This window comes from Diplotaxodon limnothrissa, linkage group LG5, assembly GCF_057381915.1.
Source record: "Diplotaxodon limnothrissa isolate DT_005_m linkage group LG5, D_limnothrissa_male_GT1.1, whole genome shotgun sequence".
NCBI classification, from domain to species: domain Eukaryota; kingdom Metazoa; phylum Chordata; class Actinopteri; order Cichliformes; family Cichlidae; genus Diplotaxodon; species Diplotaxodon limnothrissa.
In genome coordinates, this window is record NC_140600.1 from 22,137,751 (window position 1) to 22,164,193 (window position 26,443).

The window sequence follows — 26,443 nt, forward strand, 5'->3', positions numbered from 1 at the left end:
GGTGGACCAGCATGCCTATTACACGCTTTGTCCTGATATCCTGATGGACTGCATCAACTACATCGCTTGCAGAGGATCTCATTATGGTAGTGCCAGCATTCTGTCAAGGTTTAGCAAAGAATCCACCATTGTCCTTTTACCATTTACATTCAGAGCATTTATCATTTAACTTGAAAACTTACCCAATCACCACAATGACGAAATCCAGCATGTTCCAACCGTTTCTCACATACGCATTCTGGTGCATCACCAAGCCATAAGCGATAATCTTCAGAAAGGTCTCAATTGTGAAAATGATGAGGAAGGCATACTCAACTGTTTCCTGCAGATACACAAAAAGGCAAAGAAAGAAAAAAAAAACGAAAACATGAGCAAGGTATTAATACAGACAGTGTTTTGGAGATTCAACACACACAGGTACAGGAATAGGTGCAAAAGACACAGTGCCTATGAAAGGATAAATTAAGCTCTATTTTACTGGTGAGCAACAAGAAAACGACTTTTTGTCGAAGCAAAAATATTTATAAATATTTTACAATTAAATGTAAAAAATTAAGTTGTTTTAACTACTTAAAAATACAATAAATCTATAATTTACAAGAACAATGTGCCTCCAAAGCAATATTCTCGTCAACTTTCATTGATCAGTAGGCACTGAACTGATACATCAGGACACAAAAATAACCCAGGTTTGCAGAAATGACAATACACAATACAGTTACACTATAGGAAACAATATACAAACAGACCAGATTGCTGTGCAGTTTGTCACAACCCCACATTGATTTTACTGACATTTAAAAAGCAAAAGGCCAAAAAAGGTAAACACTCATTCATAGCGTACTTCCAAAGCACTGAACAATGATGTTCCACCCTAAGATCAGAAATACTGACACGGTGCACAAGAAAAGACAGAAACGAAAGATAAGGACATCAATGTTAGTGTAAATTGTCTTTTTTCTTTTTAGATGTATCTTCTAAATTTTGATTACTGGTTTGCAAACATTTCAACGCTCGATGACAGAGTGTGTCATTGCCTGCAGGACAACCTTCCTCAACACTGCCTGAATGTCTTTGATGGACTTCCTATTAAAGGGAACTTTGTGTACAACAACAGCTATTAGAAAAATATCAGAGAGAGAAGAGTCAGAAAGCCAAGAAAAAGTGACCTCCAAAGGGAAACTGAAACTCCTGATTTGCCTGCAACATAGATATGTAGACATCAAGTTTCACAGCTTCTAAGTGTTGGTAATACTAGTCAGTGTATGAAGTGGACATTGTGTGGCTGCCTGTTCACAGCCATTCAGTGACCAAACACAGTGATTAACTTTTCTTGTAACAACTTGGACAACTTTTGTATGTGGAATCAACATAAATCCCATGGAAATGGCATCTCCTGTGTAAGCTTCACCTATAATCCTGAAAACATTTCAGTGCCTGGAATGTATCTTTGAATATGCAAAATTAAAATAAAATTGTGACCACTGTGTACCACTAAAAAAGGGCAAATCTACAAAAGAGCCAGTAAGAGCCATGCTAAAATGGTTAAAACCAATTGACTAGTTTGGAATGAAAGGCATGAATGTATCAGAGAGCTATAGAGGTTAAAAAAAGGGACAAACACTCTCTGAACAAAATCTGTGTTTTTAGAGGGTATATACAGATTAGAACGAGTGATGTAACTCAGCAGTGCGCCTTTCTCCGGTTGTTTCAAAGGCAGAGAGAACACAGGAACATTAAGCCATCAGGTTGAGGTCAACTGGGAGTGGATCTGACAACAGAGGCGGGCAAAGGTAGTATGTGCATTTAAGACAGTGAGATGTTTGTGAAAATGGGGGTGAACACACTAAAAGGTGACATAGCACCATTTAGAAGAGTCCTCGCACCTTTTGCTAAGATGTGAAATCAGAAAGAAGCTCTTTGCATTTTTCAAGCTTGGCAGGTCAGCATAAACTGCACAAAGGCTGGCATTCAAAATATCTGCCAATCAGTACAGCAAGCACTAAATGTATCACAGGCAGGAATTTAACCTTAAACACACTGCGGAAAAATGCATGCATGCACACATACTGTAATATACATAATAACCTCGTCTGCCTGAGGGAGTCTTTAATCCCTTTTCTGTGCTCCTTTTCACGATAAATGCAGGGGTACTGTGGGCTGCAGGGCTCGTTTTCCCAACAGTTTACTGCAGATTGTGAGAAGCACTTAGCCCAGAATAAGAGACATGGGTGTCTTTGTTACTGAAGTAAAAGGTTGAGTTAAGCTTACGGCCGCTGCCTCTATGACAGCGCACGCTGAGGCCACAGGGAGCAGAGAGAACAGAACGATTCATGTGAGGATGGAAGGAAAGTGACAGAGAGACAACTGAACAATTTTAGAGGCAGCAAACAGAGAGGCGGTCTCTTGCATTTTTCTGTTGTTGGTTAGCAAAAACATATAAATAAAAGTCAAATCATATGCTTTAAAGCAGCCAACACACTTATGCATATATGTGTGTGTGTGTGTGTGTGTGTGTGTGTGTGTGTGTGTGTGTGTGTGTGTGTGTGTATATATATATATATATATATATATATATATATATATATATATATATATATATATATATATATAGATCACTAGCAATTTAGCAATGACTGTATATTAAAAACACCCATTATTAACATTATCGGAATTATTTGAGCTTTCAGGGCCACAGTAAGTGTGTGAAAATTACCACTTCCTGGTTTGTGAAAGCATGTTAAATATAATAGCAAATGATAACCGTTCCCTTTCAATTAACCAGCAATTTATTCATTCATCAGCAACGGTGGCAGAAATAGAAAGAGGGAGAGAGACAATAAGAGAAAGAGAGCAAGGAAAGAGGCCTTTGGGGATGACCATAAATATCTCTGACTCATCTTATTGTGCTGTAAAGACACTTACTGTAGCATTTTTCCTCGTCTAATACAGTTTATGAACGATATATGTAGTTAATAGTTTACATCACTGCCATCCTCTTAGGTATATCACGACACATAAAGCACATGTGCTTACACATGCTTACTTTGCATATTTAGACTCAAAAATGCACCGTAACGGCAAAAGCAATAAACTTAGAGTAGGATACTACACGATATAACACAAGTTCCTCCTCAAGCCCCACAGCAACAACCCCAACTGGCCTTTCTCTGCCACAGGGTAAGTGTTCGTGTCTACAGGCACAGCTCACTTCATCTCACAGAGCTCACTTCACCATATGACATATGATGCTAACCCACTGAACCATGCATTCTTCTACATAACACGCCATATGACTGAGCCAGGCGGACAGCAGTAATGTGAACCTATTAACAGTTCAGATTGGCCTGTCCGCAATGCTCATGAGCTGCAATTTAGCTTTCTCTAGACTTCACACAGAAATGACAAAATTCTAGATTTACAAAATTAAAGACATAAAGCTTGTTGTGTAATTTTGTCTATGCTGTTAAAACACTGTGGCTTAATATTTAAATCTGAAATTGCTCTTGAATGAATACATAGTTTTAACAAAGCAGCCTAGCAACCAATCAACATGCATCATTTTGCAAGAAGATAGATAGAAATACCCCTCTAACTTCTGTCTCTGGTTTAAACAGACAGAGCTTATAGACCATTAGCTTGGTTTCGAGACTGCACAGAAGGTGAAATATTAATAACAGTAATCTTTATATACCCTAGAAACCTGCCATACTACCCCTAAAAGTAGGGCTGGGCCATATCATACCGTTCATGGTAATACCGGTATAATGTTGGCCAACGACAAGAAAATGAAATATTGCGATAGAATATGGGTAAAACGCGCATGCTCAGTGGCTTTGTTTTCATACGCACATGGCGAAAAAGGCACGGCGGTGACGGAGAATGACAAGGGCGAAAGCGAATCGTTGAATGAAACGGATGAACCAGAATTGGTTTGTAAAAATGCTGCAACTTCAGTGGTGTGGAACTGGTTTAGCTTTCGTCCGTCAGATACACAACAAAGCACTATTTTTGGTAGAGCATGCTAGCGGGCCGTCATTATAACCGTGTTTTTTGGTAAATACGGCACACTTAAAATCAAACCTTTGATTTTTCTGAAAATCGACAGTGCCCCTTATAATCCCGTGTGCCTTATGTTTGGATTCTGGTTGTGTTTACTGACCTCGAAACGATTTTATGTACACGGCGCTCAAAAATCTGTCAAATGTTTTAGTACGACTTTGCTAAGCTACGAAGCCGCACCGCTTGATGGATTGTCGGAGCATTACGGCTATCGTAGGCAGGAGCCTCGCGGAGTGATACATACGGTGCTTCAACGTAATATTACCATACTGTGTGTGTATAAGCTCTTTTTAAGTTTTGTGGATATTATACATGGTTATGCTGAGGATATGTCGGCCAATTTCCACTGGAAATGCCTTTTGGTTAAACTGTCAGCAAGGAATTTGCATTTGCACTGTTACGTTTTTATACAACTTTGAGCTTGTTTAAGTGAAAATACATTGATGGGGTTTTTTTTTTTTGCAATAATAAAATTGTGGAGTTGTAAAGTATTTTGTCTAGTGTCAATTATATCGTCAGTTATATCGTTATCGCAAATTTTCAAATCTATATCGTGATAAATAAAAGCCAAGTTTGTTAGCTTATCAATTTTCAACTTACATATCATGCCATGTGAGCAGTTCAGAAATGTTTTAATTTATCTTTAATATGCAGATAAGTACCAATCTCTTACTCTCATTAAAAATATAAACTTTCTCGTTCACAAAATCTTTCCTGTTGTTGATGTTTCCTGATGTTCCTTCAAAAATAGGTATAACCACCACAAAAAAGGTAATTACAGAATGTCAAGCTAAAAGATACACCAATCGCTCAGCCCTTTTTCAGCATGTCCGTTCAACTGGTCGATCTCACATAAGTCTCATTATGAGCTGGTCCGTTTCATGCATCCACAACCAGTGTTGGTCAAGTTACTTAAAAAAGTAATCAGTAACTAATTACTGATTACTTCCTACAAAAAGTAATCCCGTTACTTCACTGATTACTTATTTTCAAAAGTAATTAATTACTTAGTTACTTAGTTACATGGTTACTTTTTAAAAACACGATTTACAGCCTGAATAGGTGATAAAGCGATAGATCTTTCAGCCTAAGTCTACTTTTTCTACATAATCCATCATACAAAATGTAATCAAATGGAAACGTCTCTTTTTAAAACTTTAAACTTTAAATCTTTTAACTTTATGCATCAAGCAAAAACTTAATTATATGCAACATTCTCTGACTGGAAGAAATTAGTTTAACATTTAAACCTATTTTCTGCACATTCCAGCACATAAAATAAAATATTTTTTTGTGTTTACACTCTTTCAAATAGATGCAAGTAAAACACAGCAGAAAATAAATAAAGTCAAAGACTAGCGGTCCAGTTGCTCTATTTTCACCTGTAAAGCAGGAGTGGGGTAGGCGGAGGTTTACCCTGGTGCAGGTGTGCCGCAGCGGTCAGTTGAAGAATCCGCGAGTTTCTCTGTGAATTTCCCATTACATCGTAGCTACTCGGTGCTTGCTTGGAAGTTTAGGGGTTTTTTTCGCTGTAAAAAGCAGTTTTCTTCCCACGCACAACGGACACTAATATTTTTGTCACTTTTTATGGAATCAAACTCAAAGTAAGGTCAGTACTTCCACGCTTTAAACGCTGCACGCTCATACTCTCTCCCCACTCGATATATTATCCATTGTTGATCTGCACACAGCTGTTGTCACGAACGTCGCACTCGCTTACGTCACTGTCATGAGACATTCTCGCAAAAAAAATCACGGTTTTAGTAACGCAGTAACGCAGCGTTCCTACGGGAAAGTAATGGTAATCTAATTACCATTTTTGCAATAGTAATCCCTTACATTACTCATTACTTGAAAAAGGTAATCAGATTACAGTAACGCGTTTCACGTTACTGCCCATCTCTGTCCACAACACAACACAGCGCAGCAGCACAGACAAAAAAAAAAAATTGCACGCTGACTCACGCGCAGCCACACAGTAACATGTTTTGAGCTTGGAACCCTTCACCGTGAGTAACAACACAAACTTCACTAAAGTAAAGTACACGGAGACCACCACAAAAATATTCATAACAACAAATCAGATCAGACTGTTACACTTCACCTACCTAGCTTAACATGAACATTTAAAGAAGCTAACAAAGGACAAGCAGCTAAAGTGATCCAGAGTTCAGAGCTAGCCAGGCACGGGCCAGCAGCCTCAGTATGAGCCTTGGTATGAGCAACAGATCAAAACAATTAAAGGAAAAATTACAGAGATGACCGAAACACAGAAAACAGTTATTGTCCTGTTATCTGGTGACATTATAAACATTATGGAAAATACTTAAGTACCTATTGTCACAACCTGAGACCTCATGGTTAATCTTGGGTTTGACCAGAAGACAGTTAATTTCTTAATGCACTACATGACCACAGCAACTTCTGGTGCAGACCTAACCTACTCTGGAGCAGGTTAGAGATGAACAGGCACAAAATCTCAGCCTACTAACTGATCAGTTATTCAGATTCTTAAACTGAAAAATAAAAGCTGAAAATGTTTTACCCGCATCTAAATATTAACTAAATGAAATAAGAATCGCAATTCATCAGATTCCCCTATGTCTTAATCATAGAGCTGTTATACTAAGAAGTCTGCCCACTTACACAGTCAGCATTTTTGCCAGTTTTCTGTCCCGACTTTAAATAGACTAGATTTTTTTATTATAGTCTTTTACAGTCTTACTGACCAAAGCACTTAAAGTGCTCACACATTTATACAGAGCTTTTAATACCTTTATTCTAACGCACTGATATTCTTCAACCTCATTGGTGTTAGACTGTATTATGTGTTTAATTGCTTCATATTGTTGTAATGCTGCAGTTTTACTTTTCTTCTAAAATGTTTGCCAACACCACCCCATTGGCTTCATACTGCAGCGTTCGGCAGGAGAGTCAAGACCGCTGAGGAGGAACACACAAACCACATCATCAAGACGAAGGCTAATAAGTTAGGAGTCAGGAACATAAGACTGGAATAAAAATATATCAAAAATAAATCAGGAATCTCCACAAAGATGATGACATAAACCAGGGTTAAACTTTTTTATTGCATTAAACTTTAAACCTCTAGATGTGTTGAAAATGGTCACAATTAGACTGAAAATATGTGCAGGTTCCTCTGACATAACATGTGCAGTGCACATTTAATTTGCTGTTTGCTCTGTTTTCATAAGTACCTGATTGTCTCTACTGTATACGTACCTGTAGGAATATCTGAGTATGAGACAGCGAGCCCACAGATGGAAATCAGAGTATAAATATGCATGTTTGAGTCCATGTTTGAGTGTATGTCATATGTAGAACAATATAGGGTATACACACTCCGTCCAAATATAAATTCCACAGTTACCAGCTATGGGACAGTTTGAGAGCAGATATCTCTCGAATCTTAAAGAAACATTACAGTGTCATTACGGATCTGATTCTGCACTGAGTAGACATACACTCTCACTCTCCCGCTATCGCCCTCCCCCACGCCCTCTACATCTCTCTTTCCTTCCCCTGTCTGTATAGATCAGTCAGTGCCATCCAGCCAAGCCAGGGGGGGGGGGGTGAGGGCAGCCAATATTTAGTGCTTTTTCACCGCCTACTCCTGCAGGTTTTCACAGTAAATATCTGTGCTTGAGTGTGCAGTCTATATTGGGATGGCTGTTCAAGTGTTTATCAGGTACATCTTTTAATAAGACAGTAATCAGATTACCGGTTAGTCATATGTTTAGTAAACTGGAATATTTGTAATATGGTATTCATATACTTTTCTCAGATATTGTAGCATTTTCAGTAATTCTTAACTACTGATTACAAATACAAGAATAACAAAAGCAGGAATGCAACAAATTGAAATCTGGCAACTACTCTAAGAAATACCATAATGCACTGCGCATCTGCCCTGTGCTCTCTTTTGTATTTGTTCATGTGTTTGTATGTACAGCACATAAATGTGTCTTTTTGTGTAGCTTATGTGTGCGTATCTGAAGTACTGTGGGGGCGGGCAGGAGTTGCGTGTGAGATGTGGATGTCACTCAGCCAAGGAAAACACTACTGTACAGGTCATCTTACCCACACTGCTAAAATGAATGTCTCAACAAAGAAAAAAAGGAAACATAATAATATATACACATATTTGTTGCATAAGAGATAAGTGATAGCTTTTCCCTAAAGCTACATAGTCGACACACAGCTGAGCAGCGATGTAGCTGCTGAATAAAACTGTTGTCATTTCCTCATTTGAAAATGCTGCTGTTGTCAGAGATCAGGTAGTTTGTCTCGCTACAGTTACAGCTCAGTGGAGGGAAAAAAACAGGATTGAGTTTTTACACTACAGCAGTTATCTACAATACCACATGACCTGTACAGAGCAACAATGCTTCTGACAGGAAACAACACAAAACAACCTAGGAAAACATGGGAGATGCAAACTTGACAAAGAGGTACACAGATGCATATACAGTGTATACACTGCCAGAACTATAGCACTCACTGAATGAGACCCAGGTCAAAGTAATCAACAACAGGTGGACACAATCAGGGGAGGTCAGACAGGAAGCAAAACTAACACATCAGAGGAAGGAAAACTATCTTTCAAAATAAAACAGAAAAAATGCCAAAAGACATGGCACATAAACTACTGACACATAACACGTGAACACAGAGAAACCAAGACATGAACAAGGAAATAAGACAAAGGATAATGCAAATGGAAACCAGAACTAAGACTTACATTATACTATAGACAAGGCCCCAAAACAGGAATCCAACATTCACAAAAATCATCACCAAAATCTAAACTTCATATATTAGAACAACCAAATATAAAGAGTCCAAAACTGACAAACATACATGTAAAATTTTTACGACAAAATCCAGGGACGACAACATATTTTATATGAAAATGTTGTTTTAACTGAAATAAAACCACAAACACTCATTTTCAACAGAGAGGTCATGAAGGTTTTCTTGGATCTCATGAATCTTATGAAGGGTTGGTATAAAGTTTGTCAGTGTAACATGCAAATAGAAATTCAAATACATCACATTATATTTCTAATCATCATCTATCATCAACAGCAAATCAACAAACGCTTAGGACAGCAAACAAAAAATGGCAACTTCTCTTTTTCCTCATGCAATCTTGATGAAAATATTTTTATAAGAAATGATTCCGCGTCTATAGAAAAAAAAACAGAATTTCTTCCTAAAACAGTTTTCCCCTTTAAGAAGGCCTGTTTGATGCACAGCCTTTGCACATGCTCGGCTGTTGTACATTATCATGGCTGCACAGTCACACAGCATTTGCACAAAGCTAGCATAGCTCTGCCTCTCTCCATCTCTACCTCAATTACACACACACAAACACACACACAGACAAACACACTCTCGCACTTAGGCACATGTGCAAAACTACACATTCAAGATAACAAGCAGGGACAGAGCTAGTGTGAGCCACAAATGAGCAGCTACGTTAAGTGACTAAACACATACTTCTACAATCATCTCTATGGGAGTCCACGGTCCAGGCGTTACTGCTTGTGCCAGCCATTACACACACACACATACGCACACAAAGAGAGAAAGCCAACTGCTTCATTTACATTTACACTCTTCTATAACACAACATGCCACTAAAGCACTGACATGTGAACCTTGGCAGCACTTCCTATACAATACTTGTCATCTGCTCCCTCAGCTCCCTCCAAAAGCTTAGGGATAGTGGGACCTTTTACACCTCCAAGCCCACGTTGGCACTTTTTGTGTTAAATTATAATTGTGAACAGCATATGGTCTATAAAGACACATGGTGACCATAACTTTTTTTTTAAATTGGCCACTTCATTCTTTTGCTGAGACATACCATAAAGACCACTGCGTATATAAAGTGGAAATAGTGTATATTGTATATTTTTGCTGATAATAACAAAGGCAAGCTGTACACATCATAAACCACCAGTACTACTGAAGTGGAGTTTGAACCTAAGTGCAATGATTATGTTCAACACACTAATGAAAGTGTTGGTGTAAAATATTCAAAACATTATCTCTAAAATCTCCAGCCGTGTAAAAACATTTTTAAAAGTGAGACTGACAATAATCCAGACATGTTCAAATTATAATTAGTTGTGAAAACTTTGCTGTGCTGTGCCTCAGATTTGACAGGAAGCACTGAATGCCTCTCAGTGGTTCGTTGTCACTCTGAAAAACTTGATGATTGTGATCAGTCAGCAGGCATTTGGCTTTGGGTCACAAGTTTGGCACCTTGATAGTTGTTGGTACGTATTTACATCAGAACTGATGATGACGCTGATAGTTGCTCATTTTCTATTACACAATAGGCACATTTCATGCCTAGGACAGAGTCCCATGCATGTTAACTTCACATGTAATAGCCTCTCTTCTTTTAGTTCCTGTAAACATGTTGCTCATTGTGTGACATATCTATGTGATTTTAGTAGAGTTGGCATTGCACTGTGTTGTAACTGACTGAATGTAAGCTTAGGGGGATACATGGTGGTGGATTTGTGTGATTAGTTATTCTGTAGTATATTTGAAGCCATATATGGCATCAGTTTATACCATTACCATTATACCATATCAAACTTATACCATTTATTTGTATTTTAAAAATTGTGGCACAGTAAATTGTAACAGCATCCAAAGGGAAACTGGTCAGAATTGATCATTCTCTGCTGGCATCCAAATGACCTCGTTGTTGGTTGAAGACTGACTCTTTACATGTTAGTGTCCTTTTGTCCCCAGTAAAATAAATAGCTCTGCAGCTCCAGAGTTACGCAATTACAGGGATATGGGCACAGACACTACCTGATACCAGACGCAATTCACTGCATGTTGCCTGACAAAGGATAAGATGTATGAATCATATTCACCGTGAAAAGGTCATTGTTTTGCTCAGCTACCTTCAGCAGGAGCTGCCTGTGGTGTTGAGACTCAGATAGATAAGTCAGAAATGACCTTAAAGCAAAGGCAGGAGGGTCACAGACTATTTGTCTGTCCCTTGGACAAGGTGGGTGTGGAGGAGACGCAGTCACGTGTAGGGTGGGTTACGTGTACATTTCTTATTACTGAAGTGAAATGACTAAACAAAGAAGAGCAGTCAGAGAGCAAACTAAGCAAGAGATTAATGAAAATATGACTATAAGGTCCTGACAAGGGTTTGTGGTCTCACGGTGCATGTGTGTATTTGTGTGCTGGCTACATCCTGTTACTCACTTGTGCCTCCTGGTGGTAGCTAGACCCCAATCTTATGCCCTCTGTTCCGCCTGAGGAGAAAATTGCTTCCTATTTATAATGAGCTGCTGCATTTAACCAAGCCTTACTAACAAGATGGGCAGACTCAGGCTATAAAGGCCTCTGTGACTTTGCAGCAATGTAATGTTCCAAGTCAAGCAGCTCTGCAGCACCTACATACTGTGCACACAGTGTAAAATGCACAGACTGAGTATTTTATCTTGTGATTTCAACAGAACATGCAGGGACTGTCCTGAATATAGTTTACACATCCACACATCTACACAGCAGCGTATTGCATGCTGGTTTTAGTGTCTCTGTGCTTTGTAAGTGAATTAAAACCTGCATGCTATCGCAGCTTTCGGATATCATTTGTTCTGTGCTTTACACATCAGCCTCTGAGCACAGCAACTCAGGTTTCATATCAGTCCACCTGTGAGGCTGCAGAGCAGAGTAGTGTGAAATGGCAATCTTCACTCCAGCCTTACCTGCTGGCTGCTACAACAAAACCAGCTCAGCGTTTTTCTCTCTAGTGCTCCTCCTGTGACTACAGCGTGAGTTCTGTAGAACAACCAAGGCCAAGCTGGCACACCTGCCCTATAAAGATTTCTATTGTTCGAGCGATGCTGAAAAGGAAAAGATTGCATTATTTGCCCTCTAGTATTTGATTATATGCTGCCTCTGCAGAATTAAACCAAAAGCCTGTGCAAGCAAGAGGAAGCTGTGTGTAGCACTGGGCAATAATCAGTGTAACCGCTGTAAGCAAAAAAAAAAAACCTATATAGTGTACTAAAAAAGCCTCTGTATGAATTCAATACAGAGTAGGTTAGAGTTATACGTCTAAAAAGTTAAAGCTCTAACTGTAAAAATTACTGAAAGCACACCAATACATGATAAATCTATTCATATCTACTCATCAGCCCATCGTCTCATCTCTGCTTAATGGCCTTGTTCATGAAGCATGAGAGCCACATAAATGTACTATTCAGTCCTGGATCCTGACAGGCACTGAGGTTTTTCGTTAATTCTTAATGGGTGCATTCATAAATCCAATTTGACACTCCTATGTAAACCACTAGAAGACGGTGAGCAAGTTCAGACAACAAACATAAAGAAGTAAGACACATACAATAACTGCTATGTGGCAAATAGTATCCCTCCTAATAAGTGAAGGTATTTGGTAACCATTTAACTCAACATTTAAAAGGTTCCCAGACTTTGCTGCCAAACTAATTCATATCTGAACAGACATATATGTAAATTCAGACACTTTGAACTGATTAAAATGCCACCATGATGCTCACAGTGCATTAAGGTGCATTTGTAAAAAGATCTAAGCTATAGACACTATACAAAGTTACTGGTACAAAATAAGCAAGCAGCCACACAGTCCATTAACAGTTTGAAGCTAGACACATATTAGTAAGTGGCATCTGTCCCTGAAAGCTGTTTGGTTCAACAGCCATCTAATGCACAATGAAGCTCTCATTCATTTGCATGTAGTTTATCTCAATGCTCAAATAAAACTCAAATGTATGGTCTGTCATTAAAGCATTTTCCTACTACAGATATTCTATGATATAAAGGCAGACAAACACACACAAATTAAATCACAAAAAGCCTTTTGTATCATTATTCACAATGCAAAAGAATGACAATAGTTTTCAAATAAAATATGTTTTCATATTCAGAGAAGAGGAACTAAGTATTACTTATTTCTAGACTCTTTTTCTGTATTTTCTTTTACAACAGTTTCATCTAGTTGTCACCATTACGATTCTAATAGACCACTTTTGGATTTCACTCCAAGCTGAACTTGACAGCATATGGTAGATAATACTGTATCAGGCACTGTAACGTCCCAGATGGCCCACTTTTCTCTGATGTAGCAGTGCTGTGTAAACAAACACCCCGAGGTCACCCTCCAGGAGGTCAAACTGGGACGCAGCACACCTTTCTAAAGTAGACCAACTCACTTTTAACCAGAGCTGTAGCTTATCTTTCACAGCACGTTCAGCAACATAACAGTCAGAGGAGTCATTTAGAGCAAGCCAATAACCTTTCACTCACATGTTTCTGCTCATAAATAGAGCTTTCAAATCCTTTCATGTCTTCATACTCACTCGACACGCCACTCAAAACACACTAAACACTATCAAACTCTGTTCATGCGAGCATCGCAGATTCTATGCATCTGTTTGGCCTTTGAAGAATCCACTTATCCTCAGCTGTGGAACAATGCTTACAACAACTACGCCCCCCATAATTCATCATACAGACATAAATGCACAAGGTGCAAAGAGTGGTGCAATGACGATAAAATTCTAAAAATAGAACGCTGAATAAAACCTGAAAACGATGACATGATAAAGCACCGTGAGAATGGGTGTCTAAGTATTTCTCTCCTAAGCACGGCAGATGCTAAATAATAAAGCTACTGTATACACAGAAAACACTGTCTCTATGCAGTGTCCTGCTGTTACTGCAAAACCTCTGGTATCTTCATCTCAGAAGAATGATATTATCAATCTATATACTTAAAGAGGATTATAAAGCAACAACACGTTTGATAATGTGTCGTGAAACAGCTTAATGATAATATAATCTGATGAAAGCTAACCAGACAAGAAGAGTACAGCATACACTGCACTCGACAATCTTCCTTCAGTTTCATCACAAATACAGCAAAAATAATATTTTTTATATTCCTTACTAATTATCCAATCATTAAGAAGACAGTAAGAAGTTGACATTCTTAGTTGATATTGTTACTATGTGGAGCAATGTGTATGTAGCAGACACCAACAGATACAAACTACTCACCAGGTCATGGTTAGTGGAGTTGGAATCGTCTTCAGGGAAAGGGATATAAACAGCTAAGGCCATACAGTTGGCAAAAATAGCAATTAATATAAAGATATCAAATGGCCTGAGAGAGGAAGTTAAGGAAAATGATGACAGAGAGATGAAGCAATAAATTATATGGATAAAAACTGCACATTTGAACTTCTGTATTTTTTTGAAATCGTGTATCTAACAAAATACTTACTGAAATACTTCACTTATACAGTAGAATACAGAGCTTTGTTTCATGAATCTTAGCTCTCATTTATTTTTATTTGTTTTTATGTATTTGTCATTTAATGTTTTGATTTGGTTTTTATAATAATGCAAATTTTACCCCTTTTTCAAGTTTATATAATTTGCACTGATGACGCCACACATGCGTACACATGCATATAACGTGACTGAAAAAGGCAAAAAAGTTGAAAAAACTGGTAAAAATATCTATGATGGAAAAGAATGGAAAAGAAAGAAAAACGCTTGCATCTAAAAAACAACTGCAATCCCAACAGAGGGTTTATGACAAGCTACACTGATCTAATGAAATGCTGAACCGTGCCAGATTTTTATGACTAAAATTTTTAAAACAGTGGGAAAAGCATTCACCTCCATTATGTCCTCCATTACAGTAAGCACTGACATATTTTACTCTAGCTTTCCATTTTCATTTTCAAATCCTGAAAGGTTAAATTTAAGCTTCTTGTCATTCAAAAATGTAATAAAAAAGGAAAAACGACCCTATTCCAACAACATTTGAGAAAGAAATGCCATTTGTGCCGTGCTGTTGCACGTAGTCCATGCAGAGCAATTTGGGACACCTGATATGGCTACAGCTGCATTTCCTAAAGTGTACTGGTAGTCAATCCCCAGAGACTTTTTTTTCAACAAACATGAAAAGAGGGCTTATGAATATATCTCTGTGATTCATGTTGAGCAAACTACTTTATAACATCTGACGGCTTTTGTGATAGAAGCATCTGTTCCAGCAAAAACACCACCACAGCTGTGCTGTGCCAGGGTTCAGTTGCTTCGTCTATAAAGCTCACCCGTAATGACATGGTAATGTTCACTCTGTCTTTATTGGAGAGACATGCTTCAAATAGCACATAAGCTACATTGCGCCTACCTAAAATACATATATATATATATTTATCAGCATTTAAGATAATATAGAAACTTATTTTCCTGTGACTTTAAGTGTATTCGTTTTCCATCAGAATCAATAAACTAGAAAAACTGAATTCAAAGCTTTACTAAACACAAAAATGCTCCAAAATAAGCAGACAATATGTAAACCATGAGAAATTTAATCTGTTTACCATTTAGTTAACCTAAGTCTACATTTAGTGGCAGTCATCAATAATCATTACTTAATTATCGTAGCTAAGATCCAAGAGTTGTAGACACCAAAAATGATCAGTTTTCATTGATCAGGAAAAAGATCAGCAGAAATTTGTTTCCCTATCAAGGGTCATAAAAAATTTAAAGCTGCCTGTCGCAGTTTCTCACACATACAAACATATTTTCAAACATTTTTGTGTTTCTGTGCTACAGTGACCCAAAATCCTGCACTATCCTGTTCATATGAAGAGAAACAAAGACTTTGCTACTTTGCAGCCATACTGCTTCTATCTGAGATGTTATTTTACAATTTCAATGATCATCAAATTATTTAGAGTTCTGAATGATACATCCAATTATTAATGGCTATTAGATAACTCGATGTAATACGTAATTACATGTGTTACATAAAGCTCTAAACACCAAAATTTCACAGTTTCCTCCTTTGCCCATATCTACTCTTTTATCAGCCTTTATCTTTTGTCCAATCTAAACACAAGCATGCACATGCACCATTTTAAAGGATACTTCCACTCCACCAGGCTGATGCAGGCCCTGCGTATAGGGTTGTTGAGGTTAAGACAGAACAGAGCCCTCGGTGGCCTACTGTTGGCGTTACTGCCCTGTTTCTTGCTTTTGGCATACTGCTGCCGCTTCTTCTGTGCCAACGCACCTACCGGGATGGTAGAGGATGTTGGGGCAGGTGGAGCGGGGGGAGCAGGTGGTGCCGTGGGAGCCGGTGCTGGGGCTGAGGCCGGGGCTGGACCCGGAGCAGGGGCGGTCGTTGAGGTGGGAGGGGCTTCTGGGGCGGTAGGGGCTGGGTCTGGGGCAGGCCCGTTGGCGCTCATGGTGCGGGCGTGGCTCTGTGAGGAGCATCCAGCAGCATGGATCTGCCAGGGTAGACCGGGAGACTATAGGAGGGCAGAGTAGTCTGACCAATGAGGTGGCAAGTCACCAGGGTGTCCGACTCTGATGCTGCTGGCATAATTTGCCTCTGAAAAAAATGTGAGAAAGACAGTTTGTTTTTTGTAACAACACAAAGCTCATTACACTGAACCTACCTCAATTGCTGCAAAGGCATCCAGTATGAACAAGTAAAGATTTTAAGGTTCTTTTTCTGGATACAAAACTGTGAATGGCTTTACTTCCTCATATCCATGTTCGCCCTGGGACCTGGAGTCCTGACAGTCTGTTCAACATACATTCAAAGCTCCATTACATTGGACCCTAGATGCTTGAATACACCCTGGACAAAGTGAATGATTTATTTCTGAATGTTGTGAATTATTTTTTTTTTGTTGCTATTGTTTTAAAACATTATTGATCGATAGCATTTCCATTAATTCTACTATTTTTATGTTGTTCTCGTCTTCATTTCTCTAATTTTCCCTGCTGTGTAAATAAAACTGGCTTTGCCATGCCTTAACTTTGTTTATATTCAGTACTGACAGTTAGGAATAACCTCTAATCTTTCCGACTAATAATAGTGCTAAATCAGCATACAGTTCTTTCCCTGTCATCTGCTGTGTACTAAACATATATACAACACAGGAGGTGCTCCCAATGGAATTGCAAACAATTGGAGTTTAATGATGTAAAAAAAAAAAAAAAGAGCATTAACCATATCGATACATGCCTATAATTAATGTTTGCAACATTATAAGGTCTTATAATTTATGATAGGAATGATAATTAATCTAACAGAGATACCAAAGCACATTCTCAGTGAAACTCTAACCCATTTTTTATTTTCCTCTCTGATAAGCAATCCTGGTTCCACAGTCCTGTGAGTAACTCAAACAGAGAAATTACCTGATCACCTTCAACAAATATAGCAGGCTTTGATTGGCTTTGATGTAACGATCAAAGTCTGGGATTAGTAAATTGCCCCAAATTGTCTAAAAATAACCATATTTCACAAGGGGGGGGGAAATAAAAGCAACATGCCACAATTCAGAGCTGCCACTCTCAGGCATCACTTGGTCACATCAGCTGTGTAAGTCCTTGAACTGCGAGCAGGCCCGCAGAGGAAGAAACACAAAAAGGTCACACTGCAGTGATGCTCCAAGAAGAACTAATCTTCTTATTGCACACACACACACACACACACAATGTGATATGTGTATTATTGTAATGCATGGCTCTACACCTCGCTGCAGCGAGACTGGCTGCTTTACGTCTCTTTTTGCACTACGCTCCTGCCATCATGTAGCCAAGGCTAGTGTGCAAGCTCAAAATGAGAACAATGCGTATTAAATGCATAATTTTTCTAGATATTAATTTCACTGCTGCATCGACGTCGTCGACCGTGCGACCGTGATGGAAACAGATACTGACATTTCCATGAGCAATTCGTGACAAAATAACCATCATCGAGCGTCCTCGTGTTTCTCCTTGGACACCACCAAGGTAAGACATGGTCACCCCCCGCCCCCCCAAAAAAACCAAAAAAAAAAAACCCAAAACACAGCGATGTGAAATGACAGGCTGGACTCCGGGCGCTCATAGTGAAAATTGAGCAGCGCACAGCCGTCAGATGGTCCCCGCTGCCCATCAGAAACAGCTGGCAACGTTATTACAACAAACCTCAATCAGCGGTGCTCTCACACTCGGGGCTAATACAGTGGACGGTCCACATGACCAGAAAAGGTATCAGCCTGGTATCAGCCCTGGAGAGCTCTATTCATGTCAATTTACCAGTGGCCGCTATTGTTTATGACAAGGCGACAGATCTGTGAATCTACAGAACAGGACAGCATCGAGAGGAAAGTGGCCTTTAATATCTGCTGTCCTCTGACAATAATAAAATATACATTAAAAAAAAAAAACATCATTGCCTGCATGCAGGAAAACGCGGCTATGCTAAGAGGCTAACTTCAGTTTGTGGAGCAGAACCCGCACCACGCTGTGAGCTACCTTTTCTGAAGACTTTATAATTCAGTCGCGGTCCTCTCCGATGGATAGCCGAGTCCGGAGCTTCGGAGGGCGAAAAACGCAGGTCCCGTCTCTAACGGCGCTCTAAAATTCATCAGCTCCGGGAGTGGGAGAGACACGGAGAGGCTGTGCATTAATTAGGCTCTTCCATGGTGATTGTGGAGAGCTGGAGACAGGAGAGTGCGCACCAGACAACAGAGCATCCTCGTCTGCTGCCTGCTTATCGTCACGGAGCCAGTCAACAGTGAAACCAGTGTCCAGCTGAGAGCGAGCTCTCCTCCTCCTGCTTCCGACTCATGGTTCTGCACACTACAGATCGTTGCTGGGTCAAGCGGGCTATCCAGTGACAGCGCCTCTTTAATAAATAATAAATAAATAACAAAGCGACACCTTTCAGTTTTCCTTCCGGATATTGTTGCAGAACATAAACTTATCTTTAAACTAATTACAACCTGTTAACTCCCTCGGAAGGCTGTCTTATGAGAATGTACCACCAAATATGTCTAAAATCCATTTGAAACCCCGAAAATTAAAATGAATAAATAAATAGCAGGACATCAGTCATAAACTGGGTCAGTCATATAATTTACTCGATTAGAACTTGCTGGTGCTCAATAAACTCCCACCCCATGTATGTATACTCCCCTTTCAAGAGTTGAGATCCAATTGAAAAATGACTTGACTTCCGAATATTTAAGCGCTACGCTCATATAAAAAAAAAAAAAGCATATTAAACCTGAAACTTTAAAATGCCGTCCCTAAAATATATTATAATCAAATCGGAAAGTCAGCTTTGTATAGACAAGATTCTGCAGTGAAAAGCAGTGCATGGGCTCAGGAAATTTGAAAACCACTGCCAGAAACATAGCTTACTGTTCCATCAACAATGGAAGTTTAAACTCTACCATGCTTAAAAAAAAAAAAAAAAAAAAAAAAAAAAAAAAAGTGGCAAATATAAACAACATTCATAAATTCTACCACCTTTACATTTAAGATGGACTGAGGCGAGGCGGAAAAACTTTCCTCTGAGCTGACAAACCAAAAATGTGAAATTCCTTTTTGAAAACAAGTCTCACTTGAGTTTCTATAAGCCAGTATTTAAGCAGATACATGGCTGTGTTAGTGTACATGGCAGAGAAAACTTGCACATGCTTAATGACTCTATCAATGCTGAACTACTTATACAAGTTTATGCTGCCATTTTTAGCAGGAAAGGTCTTGCCTATATCAGCAAAGCAATGCTGAACTAGATTCTGCACATACAGTATTCAAAAGTATTCGGCCCCCCATGAACTTTCCCACATTTTGTCACATTACAGCCACAAACATGAATCAATTTTATTGCAATTCCACGTGAAAGACCAACACAAAGTGGCGTACACGTGAGAAGTGGAACGAAAATCATACATGATTCCAAACATTTTTTACAAGTAAATAACTGCAAAGTGGGGTGTGCATAATTATTCAGCCCCCTGAGTCAATACTTTGTAGAACCACCTTTTGCTGCAATTACAGCTGCCAGTCTTTCAGGGTATGTCTCTGCCAGCTTTGCACATCTAGAGACTGAAATTCTTGCCCATTCTTCTTGGCAAAACAGCTCCAGCTCAGTCAGATTAGATGGACAGCGTTTGTGAACAGCAGTTTTCAGATCTTGCCACAGATTCTCGATTGGATTTAGATCTGGACTTTGACTGGGCCAGTCTAACACATGGATATGTTTTGTTTTAAACCATTCCATTGTTGCCCTGGCTTTATGTTTAGGGTCGTTGTCCTGCTGGAAGGTGAACCTCCGCCCCAGTCTCAAGTCTTTTGCAGACTCCAAGAGGTTTTCTTCCAAGATTGCCCTGTATTTGGCTCCATCCATCAACTCTGACCAGCTTCCCTGTCCCTGCTGAAGAGAAGCACCCCCAGACCCTGATGCTGCCACCACCATATTCGACAGTGGGGATGGTGTGTTCAGAGTGATGTGCAGTGTTAGTTTTCCACACATAGCGTTTTGCATTTTGGCCAAAAAGTTCCATTTTGGTCTCATCTGACCAGAGCACCTTCTTCCACATGTTTGCTGCGCCCCCCACATGGCTTGTGGCAAACTGCAAACAGGACTTCTTATGGTTCTCTTTTAACAATGGCTTTCTTCTTGCCACTCTTCCATAAAGGCCAACTTTGTGCAGTGCACGACTAATAGTTGTCCTATGGACAGATTCCCCCACCTGAGCTGTAGATCTCTGCAGCTCGTCCAGAGTCACCATGGGCCTCTTGGCTGCATTTCTGATCAGCGCTCTCCTTGTTCGGCCTGTGAGTTTAGGTGGACAGCCTTGTCTTGGTAGGTTTACAGTTGTGCCATACTCCTTCCATTTCTGAATGATCGCTTGAACAGTGCTCCGTGGGATGTTCAAGGCTTAGGAAATCTTTTTGTAGCCTAAGCCTGCTTTAAATTTCTCAATAACTTTATCCCTGACCTGTCTGGTGTGTTCTTTGGACTTCATGGTGTTGTTGCTCCCAATATTCTCTTAGACAACCTCTGAGGCTGTCACAGAGCAGCTGTATTTGTACTGACATTAGATTACACACAGGTGCACTCTATTTAGTCATTAGCACTCATCAGGCAATGTCTATGGGCAACTGACTGCACTCAGACCAAAGGGGGCTGAATAATTACGCACACCCCACTTTGCAGTTATTTATTTGTAAAAAATGTTTGGAATCATGTATGATTTTCGTTCCACTTCTCACGTGTACACCACTTTGTATTGGTCTTTCACGTGGAATTGCAATAAAATTGATTCATGTTTGTGGCTGTAATGTGACAAAATGTGGGAAAGTTCAAGGGGGCCGAATACTTTTGCAAGCCACTGTATTAGAACAGTGTGATTCCATACATAGGTTGAGAGTGAAATCTCTAGTCCATCAGTTCATTAAGATATGACAAAGGGGGGTCTGAAATGATAAGAAGCAAAAATCCTATATTAATCAAGAACTGCAAATCATTTTGCTTTTAAAACTAAAGCAGCTGTTCCAACAGCTCACAGTGTGAAAGAACAGCTAATGCAACACAACATCCCCCCTTTTTTGGGAAACAAGTTGCTGGCATCAGATTTTGGGTGTTTTAATTATGTGTGTGTGTTTCAGAATAAAAAAATTAAACATATATATAAAAATAACAGTTACTGGTGACTGAAGTTCATGCTTATCGCATCTTATTAAAAGAAGAAGTGAAGTAAAACAGTGGAAAACAACTTTTTTGTATAATGTTGCAATAATTCATTTTTTCCATCATCACTTAAATTATAATAACTATTCATTATCATAAACATTCAGGCCTTTAACCATCCTCTGTGATTTGTTTCCATAGTTATTTAAGCACAGAACTAATTAACCTGCTTGCTTTGTAACCACAAAGCACCCTATCGTGGCTTCTAAAACAATCCAGCACTAAAAGCATAGCAGTGGGACACAAAGGGGGTCAGTTCTTGCTCAGAAGTGGGTGTTAAGCAGGATCTCAATGATTTACATTCTTTGATAAAATCTGTGATCCCTTCATCTCCCAAAACCAAAAGGTTTGCATTTATCACTTCACAGATGTGATGAATGTGATATAGCTCACATGGAATAGCCTTATAACAAATGTACCTTAGTTGCATATATAAATACATACTGCACTGTTAACGTGCTGCTATATAATATTTCAAAGGGAATGTTTACTCTGGCAACCATAGGGGGTTTGTTATGGAGGGTGCCAATTAAATTTAATGAACTGCATCTACTTATATAAGGTAATCATTCAAAGCGATGCTCACTATTTGATTTAAAAATATTTTCTGTGGTGTATACCGTCTATACAAATATAAATGATTGCTGTTATTTGTTTTCACAGACCTCCTGTCAGCGAGTGTGATTCCTTTTCATTGACAGTATGTTGCATGTTTTCATGATGAGAAAGTAAGTCAACACCACCTAGCCTGATCTAGTTGTAACACCTACCTCTCTCCCATTACAGCTGTTGAGCAAATAACCGAATGTTCCAGATGTATGCAAACATACAAAACACTTTCCTTTCAGCCATGTGTGCTATGTAACAAGGGGATGAGTCATACCTTATTTTGCTTTGCTACAGATTTTTTTCTCTGAGTGAGATTAAAAATCGTTATCAGAAACATTTGAGCAAATGCATTACTTAAAAATATTGTTACTGACATTAGCAAGATTCTTTCCGTTATGCATTATGAGTCCAATTCACTACCTTCTGTTGTTTTGTAAAAAAAGATATATACCTCCTATACAGGTCTACTATCATCATTAAAATCGTTAAGTAAAGACTGCATCTGGCATACACAACAGTATCACAAAACACTTGTATCTGTTATACATAGAAGACCATTTAACAACTTTTGTCTTCATTTTAATTTCAGAGACTATATACAGGTTCCTTTGCAGTAGCTATGAATAAGTCAAATGAGACATGGTAGTGGTAATGTAATATAAAAGTGTAGGTATCTCAGTTCAACCACATTCACTGTTCACCAAATTTCCTTCAGTAACATCCCACAGACAACATGAAAATGGAGTCTGAAATAATTCCTACATTCCATTGTTGTTATTTGCACAAACAGCTCAGTATGGTATTACAAAGTCCTACCTGCTAACAGCTGAGGGAGGCCTCCGTCTCACCTACATGTTCCAGTGGACAACAAAGAGCAGAAAAAGCCCCTCTTCGTCCCCGCTGGAGTAGTCAGTGAGTTAACTGCAGCAGCAGTTGGTGAGGGGTAAAATACACCTGGGTGAGGAGGCAGGGACGGGGTACTGTATCAGCTTACCTGTCTGCTAAGGATAATGGTTCCTTCTAGAATCATCTTGAATTATTTACATATAGAAGAGTAGTGTGTGTGTGTGTGTGTGTGTGTGTGTGTGTGTGTGTGTGTGTGTGTGTGTGTGTGTGTGTGTGTGTGTGTGTTGGTAATTAAATCCAAAACTGTTCTGAGGACAAATGTTTGTTTAAAAGTCACTTTATTCATCATACATTGTTGATAATGTAATCATAGTATGGACAAATATGTGACACATTAAAGGAAAAAAGTTCCATAGAAGGGGATGATACAGTTGGTTTACTCCAATTTATAGACAAAAAGATCATTAACTGGTATTTAGGCATGTGAAAATTTGGAAAATATAATAATACTATGCTTTTTTTCTTCTTGCTGTGAGTTAGATAATAATATTTATACCTTTCTCTTATCTATACTTTAAAAAAGAAGTTGGAAAGAACAGCTTACCTTAGCATAAAAAACAGAGACTGGCAGGGGAATTGCTTGGATAGAAGCCAACGTCTATTTGAAATGCTGACTAATCAACATTATATCTTGTTTGTTTATTACATAAATGTATCATTGTGAAGTATAGTGAAAAGACTTCAAGGAATCGCTGCATCCAGCCAAGAAATAGCAATCTGTAAAACAATGTGTCATATTTATATTCTGCTTTTTTGTACTGATTAAAAAAGTGGGGTTGTATTTGTTTCTCACGAGTTAAGTTTTTCATTTGTGAGAAATTAGTCTGTGTGCAAAGCTCACACAGACTAACTGTCACGGTCGTGGGTCGGTGACCCAGTGTTTTGAGTTTCTTGTGTCTCTTAGTTTTTGTGTTATGATCTTAGTTCTCTTTGTTGCCCCAGTTTATTCTTTAGTCTAGTGTCTTAGTTTGGCTTTCTTGTATTCTCTCTAGTTTTCTGAGTATTTAGTAGCTGCCCTCTGTGTCTCCTTGTTATTGTTCTCTGTGTTTCTTAGTTGCTCTGTCTCCCCTAGTCAAGTCTGCGTCTATGTTACATTTCCTGTTTTACTTTGAAGGTCTGTGTCCTACGTGAATGTATTGAGTTTCGCTTCCCTTGGGTCTCGTTATGTCCGATTTCTCCCAGCTCTGTCAGTCCCCTCGTTATTTCCAGTGTATTTAAGCCCTGTGTTTCTCTGTGTCAGTGTCGTGATCTCCCTCAAGCTGTGTGTGTTTTGTTAAATTCTTCCCAGTTTAGGTTTTGTGGAGTTTTGTGTTCAGCAATAAAAGCTGCCATTTTGAGTTCAGTCCTGTTTCCAGTGAGTTTGCGTTTGGGTCCAATTCCTGCCTGCATACAGCCGAATCATGACACTAACTGCTTCCCATGTTTTAACAAAAATAACAATCAGTGGGTTACAACATTGTATGTTAACAGCTGGCAGTGGGGGCTTTATTTGACTTTATTTGTGTAATGATTTAGTACTAACCAAACTCTACCCATACAAAGCATTCTTCTTCTTTTTCGCCTCATGTCCAGAACCTGGCTTCGCTGCAGAGACGACCGTATGGTAGTGAAGATAGTGGAAATAATAGTTAAATGTTGTAGGGTTCACTCACCTGGAAAAGCACTGAGCATGTAACAGCACGTCCATGTTTTTAGTGAGACTGTGTTCAAATTTGTCTCCTTCAAAATCACTGAAAATGGAATAAAAACACAGACGGAGGTTGCAGTGGCCCCCATGGACCACTGCACCACCAAACTTTCCCAACCAAAATGAACTTTTAAAAGATTTTACGCCTTTAATACTTTCCATGCGTCACGCGAGAAAATTAGTTTAACTTCAACCATTTTTTATTACACTGCCAGACAAAGGGACAGTGACGTTTTAATCTCCCTGTCGATATTTTTTCAACAGGTCCCTGCTGAGATGTTTTGTCTTTAGTGTTTCATCCATGTACAGGAAAAGCAGCAAAATAAAATTACCTGCAGAACATGCCTCATGTTCTCATTGTTGCTGGACTGAATATGTAGTGTATGGGCGATCTCTGAAGGTAGTTTTTCAATTGCAATTCATGGTGTAAAAGCTCTTATTTTTCTATTTAAATTTCAATGCACTTAGCTTTTACTCTATGTCTTTTATGTCTCGCATTGAATTAGTTAAATTAGTTATACCATATATACCTTAAGGTGGCCTTTGCTAGTGCTCATAAGCTGCCTTATTGGTATTTTCTTTCTGTTCCAGTTTAATCCTGGCCACAGTAAAAATTCCCAGTAAAAGAAAATTTGGGAATTTTGAAAGTATTTTAAATTTCACCACATACGTCTGAAAACCTGGCGATTGCTACAGCACGTTCATGTGCACTGATGCAACAATCAGTGCTTTTGTGATGTTTATGAGCGCTGTGTGCACATTTGTGTGTAAGAGAGGGAGTGTGTTGGTGGAGCTGCTTGAAGGAGAGCAGTAGTGATGGAGCCTGAAAGCCCTGCAGCGCAGCTGTTCTCCCAGTGCATCGTCAAATTCGCTGCTGAGCCCACAACACACCCTCAGCCTTAACCCCTGCTCACACACTCTCCTCTATGAATCTTCGTCCCTCTTTGTTCTTTTTTCTTCATCCACTTTGTCTGCTTAGCTAAAGCTCTTCACTCAAACCTTTATATTTCTTTAAATTGCTCACTGAATACTATTTGCTTCAGCTGTCTCAATAAACTATAGCACCAATGTGATATGGATATACTTTGACATCTCTTTGATTTCCACCTTTTTTTTTAGCATATATAATCTCAGCCCAACCCAGACCTGCACTCACAGGGTGGTCACCAAATCCTGTCCTGAGCATTTGAATGACTGAGTGCTCTGTTGATAATTCAATCGCAAATGCCATGCTTTTGTATCATGCACTGTCAGTGGGTGGGACCTTTGAGTGACAGGCAGCATTCTGATAGAAGGGCAAGCACCATGTCATCATGGTGACTGCAGAATGTTTTAAGGAAATGGAGTGATAAGAGCAGAGTGGAAAAGGCTCAAGCCTGAAGGAACGACTGGTATTAAAGAGAAGCACCAACATTTTGTGTGCGCAATATGTGTACATATATATATATATATGAATGTGAGAATAATTTGTGTGCAAGTGTACTCATGTTCATATGTCAGCATGCCTGAGTACATATGCACATTATGTTGGGCTGTATACGTGTGTACATCTGTGTCTTCTGTCT

The 26,443-nt window shown here is 39.1% G+C and overlaps 1 protein-coding gene across 3 annotated transcripts in view; it reads right to left on the bottom strand.

The window, feature by feature from the left end:
- Positions 1–16,379, bottom strand: part of cacna1da (calcium channel, voltage-dependent, L type, alpha 1D subunit, a) — a 58,435-nt gene extending 42,056 nt beyond the window's left edge. For all 3 annotated transcript variants that reach the window (XM_085354250.1, XM_085354249.1, XM_085354248.1), the window contains exons 1-3: positions 16,060–16,379; positions 14,170–14,275; positions 183–322 (exon numbers count right to left, since the gene is read on the bottom strand). In XM_085354250.1, coding sequence (XP_085210376.1) covers positions 183–322; positions 14,170–14,275; positions 16,060–16,379 — 566 coding nt within the window. The remainder of the gene's footprint in view (positions 1–182; positions 323–14,169; positions 14,276–16,059) is intronic.
- Between the last annotated feature and the right edge of the window lie 10,064 nt (positions 16,380–26,443).